At 41.4% G+C, this 19,770-nt stretch overlaps 1 protein-coding gene across 1 annotated transcript in view; it reads left to right on the top strand.

Annotated features, from left to right (window-relative positions):
• The window catches only part of Cpa6 (carboxypeptidase A6), a 303,059-nt gene that overhangs the window by 232,260 nt on the left and 51,029 nt on the right, over nt 1-19,770 (top strand). The window contains exons 7-8 of the mRNA XM_038348398.1: nt 6,530-6,640; nt 7,514-7,604. Coding sequence (XP_038204326.1) covers nt 6,530-6,640; nt 7,514-7,604 — 202 coding nt within the window. The remainder of the gene's footprint in view (nt 1-6,529; nt 6,641-7,513; nt 7,605-19,770) is intronic.

Here is a 19,770-nt window from a genome sequence, read left to right on the forward strand (position 1 = left end):
ACAAGAACAAGGTTTATCTCAGGAATATAAGGACAATTTAATAATAAAAATGTTGAGCGAAGAGCACTGTAACAACAGAATTCATGTTCACACATTTATAAAAATCACTTGCTCAAATCCAACATCTGTTAATGACAATAAAAAAAAATTATACATAAAAACATGATTGGTCTTGTTTTCAGAATTAACATGAAGAAAGAAGGATCTGAAAGAGTCAAGATGCGGGACTAGTGGAATGTCTGGACTGGTGAAGTGATTCTTTTACGCACTGACCTGTCTTGTGAGCTCAAAACTTTTTAAATTACCTGGGGCTTGATCACCAGAACCCATGTAAAAAAAAAATAGTTAAATAAATAAGAAACACAAGGAGCTAGGAAGCTGAATGTGGTGTGCACATTTGTGATCTCAGTGCCTGAAAAGTAGAAACAGTCAGAGACTTAGAGCTTTCTGGTCAGCCAGCTACTCCAATTGGCCAGTTCCAGGACAGTGAGAAACCCTGTCTCAAAAACCAAGGTAAACAGCACCTGAGAAGTGACAGCTGAGGTTGACCTCTGGCCTTCACATATATGTGCACCCATACATGAAAGCACCCCCCCCCCCCGCCACACACACACACAATGAGACTCTGAATAAAATTTAATTTTAATGAAAAATAAATACACACACATATATAGAAGAAACGTGTAAAAACATTTGCTGCAGTTTAAAATGAAATACCATGCACAAACTAAATGTTCATCAACAAAATAAGGAATGTTATACATGATCTATACTAGAACACCATTTAGCAGCTATAATAAATAAACTCTCAACTTATTAAATGGCAACAAATACTAGGAAAAATGAGGCTACATATCAATATATCACAATAATATTTGCATAACATTTTAGAGCATACACACAGTAGATATATTACACATCAAAAATTATATACCATGATAAAATAGGATTTACTCCCAGCATGCAAGGCAAGATTTAAAAAAATACAAATCAGTCAATGGACTACATCACACTGACAAACTGAAAGATAATAATGACATGATTGTCTCAATCGACAGAGAGAAGACATTTGAGAAAGTTCAACGTCCTTGATTTTAAGAATAGTTTGGGTGTAAATGAAAAGTTCCACAACATAATAAAGGTTTTTATAAAAAGATTAGTATTATAATATCATAACTAATGATATTATAATATCATATATAATATCATAATCAGCAGGAAATGGCTGAAAGATTTTACACTAAGGTCTAACACAACATAGGATGCCTATTCTGACCACTTCTATTCAACATCTTATTGAAAGTACCAGAAAAGTAAGCAGATGTGGAAAATAAATAAAGGACAAAGTAAATCTAAATAAAAAGGACCAAGTAAAATCAGAAAAACCAATAGTCTCTTCAATAACTGACGCTAGAGATACTGGGTTTTTACTTGCAAATGACTGAAATTGGACCATTGTGTCCTGCATAAGAATCAACTTAATGGTCAAAAGACCTAAACCTAAAATCAGAAACCACAAAACTCCCAGAAGAGAATGTAAAGGAGAAACTGCTTGCTATAACCTTGAAGTTATAGATATCACATCAAAAGCCCAGGTAACAGAATAACTAGTACTGTATCAAAATGGAAAGCTTCTACCTGGCAAAGGAACCAATCTACTACATAAAACATTGAACAGTGGGTAGGGAAAGGGCATTTGTGAGTGATAAGTGGTCAACAGCTAAAATGTTTATAAGGAGCTTTATGGGCTAAGGATGTGCAGATCAGTTGGTAAAGAGCTTGGCTAGCATATACAGGCCTAGGTTTAATCCACAGGACTAAATAAGCAAGGTGTGGCATTGCATGCCAGCAATCCTGACATTCAGGAGGCAGAGGCAATAGGACCAGAGGATCAAGGTCATCCTTGGCTGTGTAGAGCTTTTAAGGCCAGTTTTGTGGAGCCATTTGAGGAGGTATGGTGGTCCTGGAGGAATTATATTACTGGTGAGGACTTTGATGTTTCAAAATCCTCAAGCCCTTCCCAGAACACTCTGTGCTATGTTTGTAGTTCTAGTTATGAGCTCTCAGCTTCAACTCCAGCACCCGTGTCTGCTGCTCTGCCATATTTCCCTGCCATGGTGGACTCCGATTCCTCTGGAACCATAAGCCAATTAAACTTTTCCCTCTATAGTTGCCTTGGTCATTGTGTTTTATTACATCAATAGAAAAGTAACTAATGCAGCTTGTTAAAGAAGACCAACTTTCCAGGATTTGTACAATAAAGACATTAGTTAATAGAAATTTTGTTTATTTGTAGACATTCTATTGAAGCTGGCCAACAACTTACTCTTGAGCCTTAAAAAAGAGAACAATATGGCTTAAGTTTTGTTTTATTTTATTTGTTTATTTTTTTATGAGACAGGGTCTGTAGCCCTAGCTAGCCTGAAACTTACTATATAGATAAAACAGTATGGCCTGTTCTATTCACCTACCTCCACCTTCTAAGTACTAGGTTTAAAGACGTGTGTCTGAAGGCCAATCTGTGGGGCAATTTCTTGATTAATGATTAATGCAGACAGGAGAACTGGTAATCTTGGGTTGTACAAGGAAACAAGCTAAACAGGCCATGAAGAGCAAGTCTGTAAGCTACGCTCCATGCCTCTGCTTTAGTTCCTGCCTCCAAGTTCATGCCTGAGTTCCTATCCTGACTCACCTTTGATGGTGGACTATGGCATGGAAGTGAACAAATCCTTTCCTCCACAAGTGGCTTTCGATCAGGGTCTCTGTCACATCAATAGACATCAAGCTAGAAGCAGGAGAATGCTCATTAATGTCATAGTGTGCAAATCTCATCTCGAATAAGTCCTAGCGACCAGCTGTGGCAAATGGGACCTACAGTTACCAGTGCTGCATCATATCCTTTAACCTTTACTAAAAGGCCACGTCTTAAGTGTTCCTACCTCACAAGACATAATAAAGAAGGCAAGCGAAAGCTTTTTGAGGCCATGGATATGTTTATGGCATGGATTATGGTAATAGTTTCACAAGGGTATACTTATTTCTAAATTAAGCAAACTGTATGCATTAAATAGGTACAACTTTTGTATGCCAATCACACTTTAATAATGTGGAACTATTTTTGAGAGATACTTTGAATTGTACTTTTAGTATGGTAAAAGAAAAATTCAAATAGCCTAAATGGATTTTAAATGAAAAGACTCCTTCCCACACACTGTTTCCTGGGCCAACTCCCCAGAGACAATGATCGTTAGAAATTTCCTGTTTCTCCCAGATATCCCACACAGGGACAAGCAATTTTATTCCATATAAATAGATTTTTAAATGTCTGTTTTCTCTACCTAACTTAGTGTACACTATTTGGTTCTGTTTGACTCCAAAATTGTAATACAAAGTCCTCAGATGTGACATCAAATTTAAGTAAAATCCAATCATAACAACCGCTCAGTCAGACAAGTACTTGCCCTGTAAGCACAGGACCTGAATTCAGTCCTTAAAACCTAATTTTAAATTTGCTGGGTGTATACACACTTTTAATCCCAGGAAGTGAAGGCAGGTGGATCACTGTACCTTACTAGCCAGCCAACTTAGCCTACTTGGTAAATTCACGTCAGTGAGACCATGCCTTTATATCTTTTTTTAGTTTTTTTTTTTTTGTTTTTTTTTTTTTTGGTTTTTCAAGACAGAATTTCTCTGTGTAGTTTTATGACCTCTCTGGGAACGCTTCTCTGTAGACCAGTCTGGCCTCGAACTTACAAAGATCTGCGTGCCTCTGCCTTCCAAGTTCTGGGAATAAAAGGAGTGCACCACCATCACCTGGCAAGACCATGTCTTAAAATAAAAAGGAGGTAGACAACACCTGAGGAATGACACCCTTCATTGTCCTCTGACCTGTATACACACATGTACACACACATGTACCTATTACAGACATGAGTATACACACACAGAACAAGATCCCAAAGGGGCTATAATAAGGTGACAAAGGTGTGTCAGCCACTAAACTTTTCAAGAGAAGTCAGGAGAGAATAGTCTCCACATGATAAGATGTGTCAGGGAAGGGAATCCAAAGTTAACTAATGTGTGTATTCACATATTCATATATTCACATATACATTTATGTTCCATACATTCATGTAATTGCATCTAGGGTGCAGATCAGAGGAAAACTACTTGCCTAGACTTAATTTCCACCACACAAACATATGCGCATACACACACACACACACACAAAATCTCTATATTTCTTACCTTTTTTCATTAGTCCAAAAATTTAGGCAGAGCTGAAACACTCTTAAGAATTTGTTCCCCTGTTTACCAGTTCTGCTGATAAACAATCAAGATTAATCCACAACCTGGGGCCATGTTGCTGTCTAAGGGCCATGCTTCCTGGGAGGGGGGGCAGACCAATCCGAGTGACTTACACTGCTACCTGGGGCAATGGTGTCATCCAGGCAGGGCTGCTGCCTAGGACCAGGTCTGTGCCTGTTGCCCTATCACAACTGGGGTCTGTGTTGTTGTCCATGGCTCCTGTACATTGAAAGCCATGACAATCCCAGGGGTCTGGTCCACCACCTGCAACCATGTCAGTGTCTGAGGGTCATGCTGTTGTGGAGGTCATGCCAATCTGAGTGGCTTGCACTGTCACCTGGGGCCATGGTGACATCTGGGCCCCAGGCTGCTACCAAAGACCATGTCTGGGTCCTTGGTCCTACTACAGCCAGAGTTTGTGTTGATATCCATTGCCCATGGTAACACCAAAGGTCACATGGATGCCCAGGGTCTAGGCTGCAACCTTTGGTGTCTGAGGGACATGTCACCACTGGGGTCATGTTGATTTCGGTGCCCTGCACTGCCACACGGGACCGTGGTGTCATCTGGGCCCGGGTTGCTGCCTGGAGTCATGTCTTGGTCTGTGGCCCAGCAGCAGCCAGGATCTGAGTTGATGTCCATGGCTCCCATTACCAGCGAGGGCTGTGTGGATGTTAGGGGTCCAGACAGCCACATGAGACCATGTTGATGTCCAGCAGCCTTAATCCTACCAGGACCATACTGATCAAGGTGGCCTATACTGCCGTAGGGGCCATGGTAACGTAGAGGCCCAAACTCCTGCTGAGGGCCGTTTCTGGGTCCATGTTCCTGTTGCAGCTGGAGTCTGTGATGATGTTCGTGGCCCATGACGCCAAAGCAAATAATAGGAACCATGTGTGTTGAAATCTGCAAGCCATGTTGAGTCGCACACGCCTCACTGGCCCTGGGAGAGCTGGCCCTGCCCCTTGCTGAACACAGCAGCAGAAGAGTTGGCCCTGCCCGTCACCATGGGAGAACATGGGCCTTAGGAGGGCTGGCTCTGCCCCTTGCCTGAGAGGCGTGGTCTCAGGGCCCCAGCCAACCAGCTCAGCTACCACTCAGACCTACATCCTGGGCCTTGAATGGACCCCCACACACAACATCTATCCCATCTATGACCTACTGGAATATGAAGAGACTAGTCCTGCAGAATAATGGCAGGATCTCCATGACTTAGGGCAACAGCAGGATATCCAAGAGGAGTTTTGGTGAGGGTCCGGTGATGACGGTGTGCCAGGGGCCGTGAGTCAGACCAATGGCTCATTATAATGAACATTTTGTGGTAAGGGTTGATTGGACAAAAGGATACACTATGACACACTGCAGCACCTAATACCACTAGGAGAAACGAAGAGGTGTTGAAAGAGGAGCAGGATGGGGTTTTTGTTTGTTTTGTTTTGAATTGTTTTGGGGGGACTGTGGGGATGCTGCAGGGGTGAGGGATGATCGGGATGTGAGTGGGATTGGAGTTCGTGATGTGAAATTCCCCAAGAATCAATAAAGAATGTGTTATTTAAGAAAAAAAAGCGCACCATTGTCAGCTCTGAAGCAAGTCTCCTGGCTGTTGGCCCCAGCTTTGTGTTAGTACAAAGTCCATTCTTTGAAGGATTTGCCTGGGATTTCTGTAATAAAATAGAAGAATTTGCAACAACGACAAAAAAGTTAGTAGTGGTAGTAATAAAATATCAATATTGGTGTTTTTATTGAGCTATACATTTTTCTCTGTTCCACTCCCTTCCTCTCCTTCCCCTTCTACCCTTTCCTGTGACCCCCATGCTCCCAATTTACTCAGGAGATCATGTCTTTTTCTCCTTCCTATGTAGATCCATGTATGTCTATCTTAAAATCCTTTGTTGTATAGATTCTCTGGGGTTGCGAACTATACGCTGGTTTTTCTTTGCTTTATGTCTAAAAGCCACTTATGAGTGAGTGCATACTATATTTGTCTTTCTAGGTCTGGGTTACCTCACTCAATATGGTTTTTTCTAGATCCATCCATTTGCCTGCAAATTTCAAGAGTCTTGTTCAGAGAACATAACAGAGCACAGTTCCCTTAGCTTGTTACTTTTCAGCCCAGCGTGTGTGGTCCTTCTCTGAACAGAGAGGGTTTCTCCCACTTATTTTTCTCTTAAACTCACTTTTGGTATCCAGCAATCAGGGAAGTGTCTCCTTTGTCTTTCAGGCCCTTCTGACCTACAAGACTGACCCAGCCATGAGAAAAATGTTGAATCATCTCCACTTCTATATCATGCCTGTGTTTAATGTCGATGGATACCATTTCAGCTGGACGCATGTAAGTTGCTTTGCCTATGCTATTGAGAAGGGGACTGAATAGTCCATAAAACAGTAGTGAACCAGGAAAGGAGTTTCCTGATCTGCCCACTAATGGGTTCAAGAGACATCAGAGGCTTTTCTCCTCAGTCAGTTTTATAATTGGCTTTTGCATTCAATTTCATAGATATAAATATTTCTCCTTCCAAATACATTATTAAAAATCACTAGCATCACCTACCCTGTTCAATTTGCTTATAAAGATAGAAGAGAAGATGACTAAAATACATTGTATCAAACGGTCTAAGAAAAAAAGCCAAAAATATAGGAAACACTAAGATGGTGGCAGAAAGCAGAGCATGGGGCTGCGGCCAGGCTAATCCTTGCCTCTGTCTTCTCCTAGCTGGTCTGTGCTGGTCTAGGAACTAACCCCAAAGTGATGTGGTGCCTTTACCCACTGGGCAACTAAAATACATATGAATATCCTTTTGTGCTGACTAGGTTTAACTCTCAACACCATCTAGAATCACAACTTAATGCAATCTAGAATTGCCTGCAATCTGATCAGGCTGGCCTGTGGGTACATCTGTGGGGGATTGCCTAAGTTGTTAATTCATTTAGGAAGAACTAGCCCAGTGTGGGCAGCACTATCTCATGGACCCAGCTCTGGACTGTGTAAGAGAAGAGAAAGCTAAGAGACTAGCTACTCGAATTCCTGTCGTGACTCCCCCACCCCCCAGCAAAATGACAAGCAGCAGCCTGGAAGTGTAATCCAAACAAACCCTTTCTCCTCCAACTTTCCTTTTGTCAGGATAGTTTTATCACAGCAACAGAAATGAAACTAAAAAACCTTTTAAGTTGCATGTTCACTGCCTGATATTTTAATCACGTCTAGGATCGATTCTGGAGAAAGACAAGGTCCAGAAACTCTAGGTTTCGCTGCCGCGGAGTTGATGCCAATCGCAACTGGAAAGTGAAATGGTGTGGTAAGTGTGAAGCATCTGGGTTTGGGGACCTTGGTGTGGCTAGTGTGAAGAGTCTGGGTTTCGAAACCTTGGCGTGGCTAGTGTGAAGTGTCTGAGTTTCAGAACGTTGGTGTGGCTAGTGTGAAGCATCTGAGTTTCAGAACCTTGGTGTGGTTAGTGTGAAGCGTCTGGGTTTCAGGACCTTGGCGTGACTAGTGTGAAGCGTCTGGGTTTCAGAACCTTGGCGTGGCTAGTGTGAAGCGTCTGGGTTTCGGGACCTTGGTGTGGTTAGTGTAAAGTGTCTGGGTTTTGGGACCTTGGCGTGGTTAGTGTGAAGACTCTGGGTTTCAGAACCTAGGACAGCACCAGGACTAGTCTACACAATGATGAACCAGGCAGGACTCCACCAGGAGCCTGATGCGTGTCGTGTATGTGTGTGAAATCCTCACACAGACATAGATTGAGGCTGGAGCTATGGCTCAGAAGGGGAAGTTCTGGGTTGGATTTTAATCACCACAAGTAAAAAAATAAATAAAATAAAATAAAAGTGAAAAAATACATGGGTAAGAACATAATTTTCAAAAGGAAGTCTTAAAATGCTTTAATATTTTAATATGTTTTAATATGCAAAAAAGTCAAAGTTTTAAATATTTCAAACTAATCCTGAAAAATTGCCTTGTTCGGCCCTAATACAATGGGAGGTGCTTGGTTTTACTGCAATTTGATACGTTATATGTCATTGATACTGTGGGAGGCTCGCCCTTTTCTGAATATAAAAGGAGGAGGAATGGATGGAGCAGGAGGAGAAGTGGAGGGAAGGTGCGGGGGAGGGAAAGGGATGAGAGAAGGGAAGGAAAACTGCAGTCAGGATACAAGATAAATAAATAATGTTAAAAATTTAAACACAGATAAAAGCAGAAAACTGAGAAATAGGTGCCACTCGTAGACCTAAACTAGCAACTCAAGGTTTGCTCTGTGACTCGGTTCAGTGTCTCCATCCATATATGCCACCAGAGCAACACTGAGCCGGACCTCAGGTCTGCGGTGATCAAGGCCGTCATGTCCTTGGCTGGAGTCTAGCATCCTGCTGCTCAGTCCTTTACTAGACACTCACAGAGAGAAGAGATTTCCCTGCAGCCCACACAGTTGTTCTTCACACAAGGGGAGAATGCCGTTTTGCCAAAGGCAGACTTTGCAGAATGAATAGGCAGGGATGGGGCAGGAATAAGAAAATCCATCAGCTAGTTTACTTGAACAGAAACAAGATGGCAGAGGGTGATGCAAAGAGCTGCCCACTTGCAGAATCGATAGTTAAGACCTCCAAAGTATAGACCGTAGAAATTGATTCACTCTATCATGTTGGGTAGACTGTTTTAAAAGCCACTACCCCAACCCACCAGTATCAGACAGAATAACTGGACATGGGCTCAGACTTCTTCCAACTACCCTTCCAGGTAAAGGCTTTCAATTATTAATGAATAAGAACATAGAATTGCTGAGAAAAAAAAATGACCTCAAATTGTGACAGACATGGTTTGATTCTGATCGGTGATTTGGATGACTCTTTAATCTGTAAAACTACAACCCACTTCATGTGGTTTTTATACATGAAGTGTAAAGGATCTTACATGGGTGGAGTGTCTAACTCCTTTCCAATCCTGAACACCACTGACCTTCCTCCCTATATCTAAAACAGAGTTAGTCCCTGAACCTTAAGTCAGCTGGTGAGACACTTCCTTTCTTTGTGTCATGTAAGCATTCTCAAAAGTGTTTATGTTTTTGGTGAAGAGAATGCACTGTGTGAATACCCTCTGGTGTTATAGGTGAAGAGAATGTACAGGGGATTTGGGGGGTCTGCTAATTGTTTTCTCCAAACTAGGCTAAGTCGGTGTGTTCGGGGTAACTCTCTCTGAACATTTGTGCCACTCCTCCCTAGCTTAACCTCCACGGGCTTTTCAAAGATGATTACAATGTCATGAGGATGGAACGCTCAGGAATGGTATTAGTCCCCTTATAAAAGAGGCCAAAGGAGTTTGATCTCCCTTTTCCATGGAAATATATATCTATAAGGCTACAACTGTGAGAAAAATTGTTCCTCACCAGATACTGAAGTATTTAATACCTTGAACTTAAACCCTCCATCCTCTAGAACTTGGAGCCACAAATTTCTCTTTATAAATCACCTAATTTGGTGTGTTTTGCTCTAGCAATCAGAATATGCTTAGATAGTCCCTCAGTCTTCTAACTTAGAAAGCAGTGTGTATGTGTATGACTATATGCATATGTGTGTAAGAGGACACACTCCTCTATGGACACTGAGGTCATAAACAGACATTACATGTCCTCTGCAACTCTCCCAGAACATGGGGATCATGGTTTCTTGGCCAAGCTAGAACTTATCAAGCCCAGCAATCCTCCTGTCTCTACTCTTTCCTGAGCTTATTGGGTGAGTATTGAAATATCAATTCCAGTCCTCATGATTGCTCAGCAAAGGCTCTTAGCTTCTGAGGCATTTCTCCAATCTATGATATTTTTTAAATTCTCCTTTCCATTTTCTCTGCTGGAGGCATCCACAGCCTCAAAATGCCAGGAATGTCCCACTAGTTCGTAAGTGTCCATATGTGTGTGTGTGTGTGTGTGTGTGTGTGTGATATGATATATACATATCACATGTATGCCACAATCATCTCAGTAGAGTACACAGGAGGAAAATGAGCTGAGTAACCCTAGCAGGCAGGCGGCTCTGCCTATGTAACATTAGAATGTTGATTGTATTCAGTTACAATGAAAGGAGAGCTTTGCTCTTTGTTCTTTCTGAGCCTGGCATGTCTCCCTCGTGCTTATTCCTTCTCAGTTTCTGCCTTTCCACTGTCATCTCTACTAGAAATCTTTTGATTCTCCCAATTTATTTATTTTTATTTATTTTTTTTTTTTTTTGGTTTTTTTAACCACTGGTTTTTTTTTCTATGATTCAACACTCGGGACATAGGAAGGATTGTATCAAACCTCACTTGCAAAATAGACTAGAATAAAATAGACTAGAATAAATAATGTGCAAAAACCGGCAGCCAGGCTAGGACTATCTATAGGCCCCTGGGTCTCTGCAGAGAATTCAGGTGGTCTAAAGATAGATATGCAGACTGCCTCCCTCTCAGCCGCAGGTCTATGCCACGATAGCTCTGAGCTGAATTAATGAGACAGAGAACCGTGCTGAGGGAAGTACTGTAAGATCAGGAGTATAATGAAGTAAGTATGAGTTCCCTGAATAAACTCCAAATGAACATCCATAGCACAAACAGCCAGGACCACTGAAACTGCTACAGAGTCAATATCAAGCTGAAAATACAACAGTTTCTCTCTCCCTAAGCCAGTGAGTCTCAGGTGTAAAGAGCAGAATATAAAACTGCCTCTTACTGTGAAATCCCCACAGACTCCTGTAGGGTAGTGGATACGGGATACAGCAGAGGAGTGGAGAAAACAGCTTAGCGAGAACGTGCATGCTGAAGCAGGCAACCTTCCTAATGTTTCACAGCTGTGGGGGGGGGGGGGGGACCTAGGGCACTGACATGGTTACTTCTCTGAACGACCAGCAGAGGGACCCGTGAGAGGCGTGCCGCAAGCCAGGAGGACACACTCATTTTGTTCATTCATCTGCCAGCGTTCATTGAGCACCTTGCTCTCGGATAAGCACTGTGCTTTTTTTCTTCCCACTGTGCACTCTCTTTGGAGTGTGTCATGAGCACTGGTCTTCCCAAATTGGAACAAATCCAGAAGAAAGTCATAAACTTTAATTACTATTTAGAAAAGCCTACAGAATAAGAGTATATGATCACAAATCATATTTCTAACAAGAAATTTGTATGTACTATAGGGACTCATGTCTGTAATATAGCAATTTGTATCTGTAATATAGAGGTCTCATACCTATAATATAAAGACATGTCTATATTATACAAGGACTTGTATCTACAATATAAACTTGTATCTATAGGACAGAGACTTATATTTATAATATAGGACTTATATCTATAATACAGGAGTTTGTATATAAAATATAGGATTTATACCTACAATATAAGTCTCCTATCTATAATATAGGAGCTTATATAGATAATGCAAAGATTTATATCTCTAAGGACCGACATCCACAGTACAGGAAGTTGGGTCTATAAAAGGGTTCTTACTGCATGACAACTCAATTTTTAAAAACATGCAAATGATTTAAACAGATTGTTATTATTAAAAGGAGTTATCAAATGAAAATAAGTACCTGATGATGTCCTTAAAAACATACATCAAAGCCACACCAGGGTACCACTTCACATACATAAAGATAGATAATAAATATTGGTGAGGGTAAGAAAAACTGAAACATTCAAACTTGTGGGTGTGGTGTGTAATGCATTCATTTTGGAAACAGTTCAGTATCCCAAGAAAAATTTAATATCAAACTACCATATGACATGGCAGTTCTGCCCCTAGATGTATATCCAAGAGAAATGAAAATGGCAAAATATCAGTCACACAGTAACCTGGGAGTGAATGTCCACAGCAGCAGTGTTGATAGTAAGCAAAAAAAAAAAAGACAAAAACCTAAAGTCTACCAACTGATCAATAGGTAAACAAAATACTTCCATGGAGGAAGGGAACATTATTTCCTGTCAGGATTCCTAAGTCTGTAGCTGGGAGAGACTTCTGTAACAAAAGACAGATTAATAAAGTTAACATGAGACGCCCGTTGCCCAGGATAAACCCCAAGCAAATAATAAATAAATGATGTGGCCCACTCGGCCACATCGACCAAGAACAACGGACTGTAGATATGCGCTAACGCAAATGGAACTAGAGATCAGTGTGTGCTAAATAAACTCTGAAAGATGAACAGATTTCCAGTCTTTTGTAGATCAAATTTAAAATCAGCTTTCAGCAGGGAAGTAGCAAGACAAAGGAAAGAAAGCATCCTTGGGCTTGGGAGTGGGAAAAAGCTGGGGCACTAGCAGTGGGAAGGTCAGGTTAGTAAGTTGGTTATTTAAGTCCCTCTGGCTGGACTCCCAAGATAAGGACCTACAGGCATCTCCAGTGATGATTCTGTCATTTCTGGGGGAGAATGAGGGGTAATCTTTGTGATGTATGTCTTGCTCTTAGGCAAACAGGAAGGAGGGGGAAATTTCTGCCTCCTCTCTTTAAGTATCTTTACTCAGCAATCGTTCAGATTCAGAGGAGACATATTCTGGTCTCCTTTGCCATGGTCAACTTTCTGTGGGGGGCGGCAATATAAAGAAATGAGGTACTAGCATATGCTTCAATATAGCTGAGCCTTGAAAACATGGTACTAAGTGAGATAAACAGATCACCGGAGACTAACTACCATAGCATTTATATGAGGTATTCAGAATAGGCAAACCTATAGAGACAGAATAGATAAGCGATTACCAAAAGCTGGTATGAAGAGAAATGAGAGAATGATTCCCGTTGGGTAAATGGCTTTATTTTTGAGGTGATGGAAATACTATGAAATCCAATAGAGGTGGTGATTGTGAGTGTAGTAAAGACCACTGAATTGTACACCATTAAGGAGTTTGTTCTATGGTACATAAGCTATGGCTGCTATAAAGATGAACAATGACGCTCTTAAAAAATTTCTTAGCTTCTATTTGAGGAGCACTTAGGCATTTATTTAAAAAGTCTCTCTTTAGAATAGATTTACCTAGTGTTACAAACTTGAGTATAAAATAGAGATAATTGTATTTTTTTTAGAATTTATTGGTCAAAAAATGACCTCTTTTGGATATGCAGGTGTCTTTTTATTTAAAAAAAAATGATATGCATATATCTTGATAGATCATCTGGGGTGAAGGGAGAGACCTTTACAGGCTGGTAGCCTTTAGCCAACACCTGTGAAGTAACAATAGCAGGCCACTGGCTGCCTTCCTGAGAGGCTGGTTCCCCCAGCTGGAGAGCTCTACTGAGAACCTGAGGGGCAGTGCTCTGAAAATATAAAGAGTTTCAGAGACTGAGTCTAGGACAGGAAGAGGAGGCGGGGACCATATTGCTAGATTGTGGGGCGATTGGGGTTCAAGGATATATCAGAAGGATTTTAATCAGTCTTTCCAGAAAGAATATAAATTCTCTTTAGCATTTTGTAATAAGCAGTCATTGGAGGTATAATCTGGTTTATAATCTAGTCATCCACTAAGGATCTGTGGATCCGTTATGAGAGGGCCCAAGGAAATGCTGACTTGGCCTCAAGATAAGCTGAGGGACAAAATTAATCCACATCAAAAGCTCAGAGGCCTGGAGCCTACAGCAAGAAGATGCTGCCTTGGGAGGCTGCGAAATTTCATCACTGGGGATTTATAGGCAAGCTCTGGATAACTTTTGGCTGAGAACCACAAGGATATGGGACATGACAGAGCAGATTTCAGGATACTTGTCACCTCTGTTGGAGGTGCTGCTAGCATGTGTCATGTTAATCCCATTTCAGATGAGATCAAATCAAATAGTAAGGGCCTTCTCTGTTCTACATGATGAAAATTGTATCATAAATTCCTGAACTAATGAGTCCACACCTACCTTCAAAGAATTATTCATGATCCTAGAGAAACCTGAAGTGGAAATCTATTGACTGTTCTTGGTCTTTGCTTTGTGACCAATTAAATGTATATTTATCGGTATAAATGAAAAGGTATATTCATTAACTAATATCTTCTGTGAAAGTCAAGAAATTTTAAAATTATAGTCTGTTAACTAAAGTCCTAAGTTTGGTTGAGCTTCATTATATTATATATTATTATTATATATTATATTATATTATATTATATTATATTATATTATAGGAGTTTAAGGACCTAGAATTCAGTTATTGGAAACTGACATAACAAGGGGCTTGCTCCCCGTCGGTGGCTAACATTTGTTAAGGATAACTCATGGCATAAATGTGGGGCCTGAACTTCTCATTGATAGGACAGCATCATCCTTGGGTGACTAAAGAAGAAACAAGGAAAGACGTCTGGAAGCTTGCTCAGGAAGACGATGGGAAGTCAAATCTGTGTGTCACCTGAGTCCCTCTTTGTAACCAAAGGTCTGACCCCTTAGGGATCAACCAACCTGTCAGCAGTGGTCACCACAACTCCTGCACATAAAGAGTTAAATAATGGGCAACGCTGAAGGAAGATTTCAGGTATCAGAGGAAGGATAGAATTGCTTTGTCCAACATTTTAAGGCACACAAGAGAGATTGCAAATGTATGGTAAGAAAGAAAAAAAATAGATTTTTCCCATGAGCTATTTTGGGCCATCCCATGCCAGTTGCTTTGATCTACAAGCCCATGTAAAATCTGCAACATGGTGATAAATTCTCCAAGAAGGGATGTTTTGTTTTGTTTCCCTAGCCAAAACTTAGCACCTTCCTATGCCAACAGGAATTTTTCTAACCTACACTTTCATCAAAGGTGTGGGCCTTTGAGTTCCTGAGGTTCTTTCCAGGCACTTGTACTTGACCCCTACACCTGAGGACTCTAATCTGAACTCTGTTTCCCATAAACACCAGTAGAACCAGCCTGTGGGTGGGAAGATTAACAGAGTCCACACCCGCCTTCAGCTCTTCACGTTTTTTGAGCCCTTCCTTGCATATTTAATTGGATATTTTGATCATTTAGATGTGTTTATAGCCAGGGATCTTTTTATCAACACACTTGTCACAATTCTGTCATCTCACAGGAAATCCAGCTATCATTTTCTTTTACAGAAACACAATTAGAATTAAATTGTCCCTCCCTACTGCTGATTTCGGTGCCTGCTATTGTCATTCCAACCATGTCTAAAGTAATCTTACCTGCCTCTAATCATATAGAACAAACCAGTAGGAGGCCACTTTCTCCTTTGCTGTCTCCTACAAGCAATCAAACTCTAAGAATCATATCGGAGATTTTAGAGAAAAATGTGTACCTTAAGGCAGGAGAGATGATGACTCAATGGTTAAGAGTACTTGCTGTTCCTGCAGGGAACCTGAGTTCTCTAGTCTCAGCATCCACGTGGGGTGGATCATAACTACCTGTAAGTCCAGCTCCGGGGATGTAGCGCCCTCTGCTGGCTACTGCAAGTGCCCATACACTAGCAGCATACAAGCTTACACACACACACACACACACACACACACACACACACACACAATAAATCTTTAAGTATGCAGCTCCATAGTTTTTATCATTCCTTTTCCAAAAGTGGTCTTTTAGCTCCTGGAGAATAGGCCTATTGGTGTCTGGGGAGAACTTACAATGCTAGTTGAGGCTGAAGGAGAAATGGCTGCCGTTGGTGTTGACCACTTCCTTGAGCTTTGCTCTAAAGTTTCTCTTGACATGAAGTCATTTGTGAGGCAGGCATACTCCGAAAAATCTCTGTCTAGTATGCCTTCTGTATTGCTGAAGCCCAAAAGACTTCACATCCTAGATTCCCTAACCCAGATACCCAGAGTGATTTAGGTTCTACCAGCTTAGAGCCCTGTGGAATGGGAGTATGGCAGAAAGACAGAGGCCATGTTCCCCGTGGCTTCCACAAACCCCTCTGTCCAGCTCCACTGGGAGATGTGCCATTACGTGAGGCTGCTCCTGGCTCTGCTAGGCCCCAAAATATGTAGCTTCCTCGTCTCAGAAGAGGCAATAGTCTTCTTGTAGCTCTGTGCTCTCTCTTCAGATCATCCAAGAGTGTTCAGGGTGGAGGCTTGCTTTTTTACCGCTAGTAGCTCCAGGAGACATTCTCTACATTACTGTGTGTGTGTATATATTTATTTATAAGAGGGATATACATATGTATGTATGTATGTATGTATGTATATGTATATGTATATCCTTCTGATTAAACTAGCCACAGTGGATTCTGGGTCTTTTCATGAAATTCTGACCAATAAAATAGTCTTCATAAACATTCATTTCCCAGTTCATATCCCTGCCTTTAGACAAGAACTGAGCTAACATTCAGCTCATATTTTTCCTTTACATATTATTCTTGGGCCAGGACAGATGATGGCTCAGTGGCGACTAAGTGTACTTGCTGTTCCTGCAGGGAACCTGAGTTCTGTTCTCAGCGTCCAAATAGGGTGGCTCGTAACTAACTGTAAGTCCAGCTCCGAGGGATGTAGCACCCTCTTCTGGCTACTGCAGGTGCCCACACAAAGCTGCATCTTTTCCTACTGTTTCCATTTACCATGTTACCTTGTCCTTTTAAAGTAATTACCTCTTAAAATGTTATTCAAGTGTTCGACTGTCTCCATAGCTCTCCTTGACTCCCCAAGGTGTTGTTACTCCTTCCAGTGTTCCTGGCACTCAACAAACTTAAACACATTTTTTGTAAACTTAATTCTTTCTTCATAAGCAAAAATGGAAAAAAATGCAGTTTCCAAAGTTTAAAGAAATAACAAAGAATACTTCTGTTTTCCTCTCTTCCTACTCACAAGGTTTTCCAGCTACATCAAACAAGAGCTGTTTCATCTCTTGTGAGGTTGCTCTGATGTTCTTTTTTTCTAATCTAGAAACTGATTTTGTGCAAAACTCAGTTCACCCTCATAGTTTATAATCCACCCTCCTTATGGCATGCCCAGTTACTTTATAAAATGACTTTCTCATGAACACAGACAGTAAACAAGGTTTGGTACATACACAAAATGTCTATTTCTCTCATCAACCATGAGGGTAAACATGTTAGGTAGTAGCACCCCTTCTGATATTATGAACAGCTATCTTTGCTGAGGTGCCTGATAGGATGGTGGTGAGGTTTGAAAGCCTTCTGAAAACCACCTAAGATGGCAGCATGTAAAGTTCATGTTGAAGGGCAGCACAGACGAGGACAGACTCTCTGTTGGCTCTTGGGACACAGGGCCTGAACTACTTTTTAAGTCCAGTAATTTTACTGTCTCTGTGTTAGCTGGCAACTCCCCTATGCTGCTCAGTCTTCAGGAGGCCTCTATTGCTGCCTGCTGTTGCTGCTGTTGCTGTTATTGCTGTTGTTGTTGCTGCTGTTGTTGTTGTTGTTAAAATGGAGTTGGGGGTTAGATTTTGTCAACTAGTCCCTTTGCTGACATACCAGCTGCTCTTCTGATTGCCTCAGAAGCAAACCACGCCTCTCCACTAACTGTCCTCCTGCCACCTCAGTTACACCTAACAAGTCATGTTCGTTTGATTTCTTTCTAACACTTCCTGAACATTACAGCAATATGCTCTTTCTGGATCACTGTTAGTCAATATTTTCCATATTTTCCAATTCCTGATTCCTTTTCATTTCTATTGTTTTTTTTAAACTCTTTGAAGTAACTACTCTGTTATTTAAAAAAACAATCTTGGTTGATGTAACCCCAGAATAGTACTGAGAGTCTAAGTACACAAATATTGGGATACTTAAACAGCTAAGCCCAGAGGATTAGGAATTCTAGGCCAGCCTGGGCTCTATAGTGATGCCCTGTCTCAAACACTAAAGAAAGGAGTTGACTTCGTTTGTTGGTATACTTCAGTAGTCCCAACACTTGGGAGACTAAGGGGAGAGGGTTGTAAGTTCAAGGCCAGCCTGGGATAAATAGAGATGTCTCCAATAAAATAAAACATCCCACAATACCATGTATAATGAATATATACAGTTAAAAAAATTAAGGATATCTTAAAATGCCATGCAGCTTTGGGTTAGTGATAATGTTCTCACGGTTTGTTCTTAAAACTGGTTTGTATTTTTTAAATTGTGATGGCAGCAGAAGTGTGAGCATCGCTTCACCTCTGTGCTGTCATGTGCAGGATCTGCATGCATTGTGGAATTCCAGTGCAACAGAAGGTGGCAGTCGACGAGAGATGACAGTGTGACAGGTCCGGATATTTTAATATAAGATTTTATTTTGTACTATGAGAAAAAATGCCAAATATATTTCCCACAAGTAATTCCCACAGAGGTTACCAGGCGCATGATTGAATTTGTGCATCTGTTTATTCAGCTACTATTTATTGAGCTGGTTGTGGAGGAAACAGCAATGAGTAAAATAAACTAGGTCAGGCTATGATAGATGGGCTGAGAGCAATCACAGCAGCAGGAAAATGCTAAGAAGGTGCTCGTGGTGGGGTAGGTTAGCTATCACCCTGGGGACACTGGAGAGTGGAGGTGTCTGGGGAAGGAGCCATGCAGACAGCTGGGACAATAAAGACTCCGGGTTGGGAAGAACTTGGAGATGCTTAAGACAGAGAAGTGCACTGGTGCTGAGGCAGTTAGCAGGTGATACAGGCCCTGCTCCATAGTGAAGATGCTCAGTCCTGCTTGGCAGGCAGGAGCAAACACCTGAGCTCTGAAGAAACCGCAACGCGAACCTACTGACTTCAAGAGAACATCCTGGCTCTGCGTAACTGCCACATTCTAGAGGACAGATCTTTGAGTTCAAATCATAGTTTTCCACTTGAAAGCATTGATATATATACATATATATATATATATATATATATATATATATATGTAAAGTGGATCTAAGAATTTGGCACTCTACATTCTTAGACAAATGTGGTACATGACAGAATGAATACTAAATGTAACTATATCTTTATTGCATAAAAGAATTAAGGTTCTTTTAAAAAATGGAAATAAGTACCCTCAAGGCCTACCAATGTAAATGTCAGTCTCACCAAAAACACCCTCACAAGGACATCCATACTTAACCAAATATTATCTGCACTCCATGGCCTAGTCAAATTGGCACATAAAATATAACTTATCACAGGAGCGAGCGACCTCCATGAGACCAGGCCCCAGCCAGCAACCTCCACAGGACCAGGCCTAGGCCAGCAACCTCGAAAGGAGCAGGCAGGAGCTAGAGACCTCTGCAGGAGTAGACCTGAGTCAGTGACCTCTGCAGAATCAGGCCCAAGTAAGGAACCTCCAGGGGAGCAGTCCTGCACCAGCACCCTCCACAGGAGCAGGTACGAAGGAGCAACCTCTGAGAAAACAGGCTCAAACAAATTACCTCACTGGGCCTGAAAGACCGGGATTGAAGAGGAACCTCTGGTAGAGTCAAGTGACCTCTGGGGTTACTAGAACCATGACTCCAACTCCACCACAAGGAGCAACCATCTGAGCCTTCTGGCACATAGAAGAGTGATCATCAGACACATGGCCCTAACTACACTAATCAGAGGAAAAGATGGGTAGACAAAGTAAGAACACACTCA

The sequence above is a fragment of the Arvicola amphibius genome, chromosome 11, assembly GCF_903992535.2.
Source record: "Arvicola amphibius chromosome 11, mArvAmp1.2, whole genome shotgun sequence".
NCBI classification, from domain to species: Eukaryota; Metazoa; Chordata; class Mammalia; order Rodentia; family Cricetidae; genus Arvicola; species Arvicola amphibius.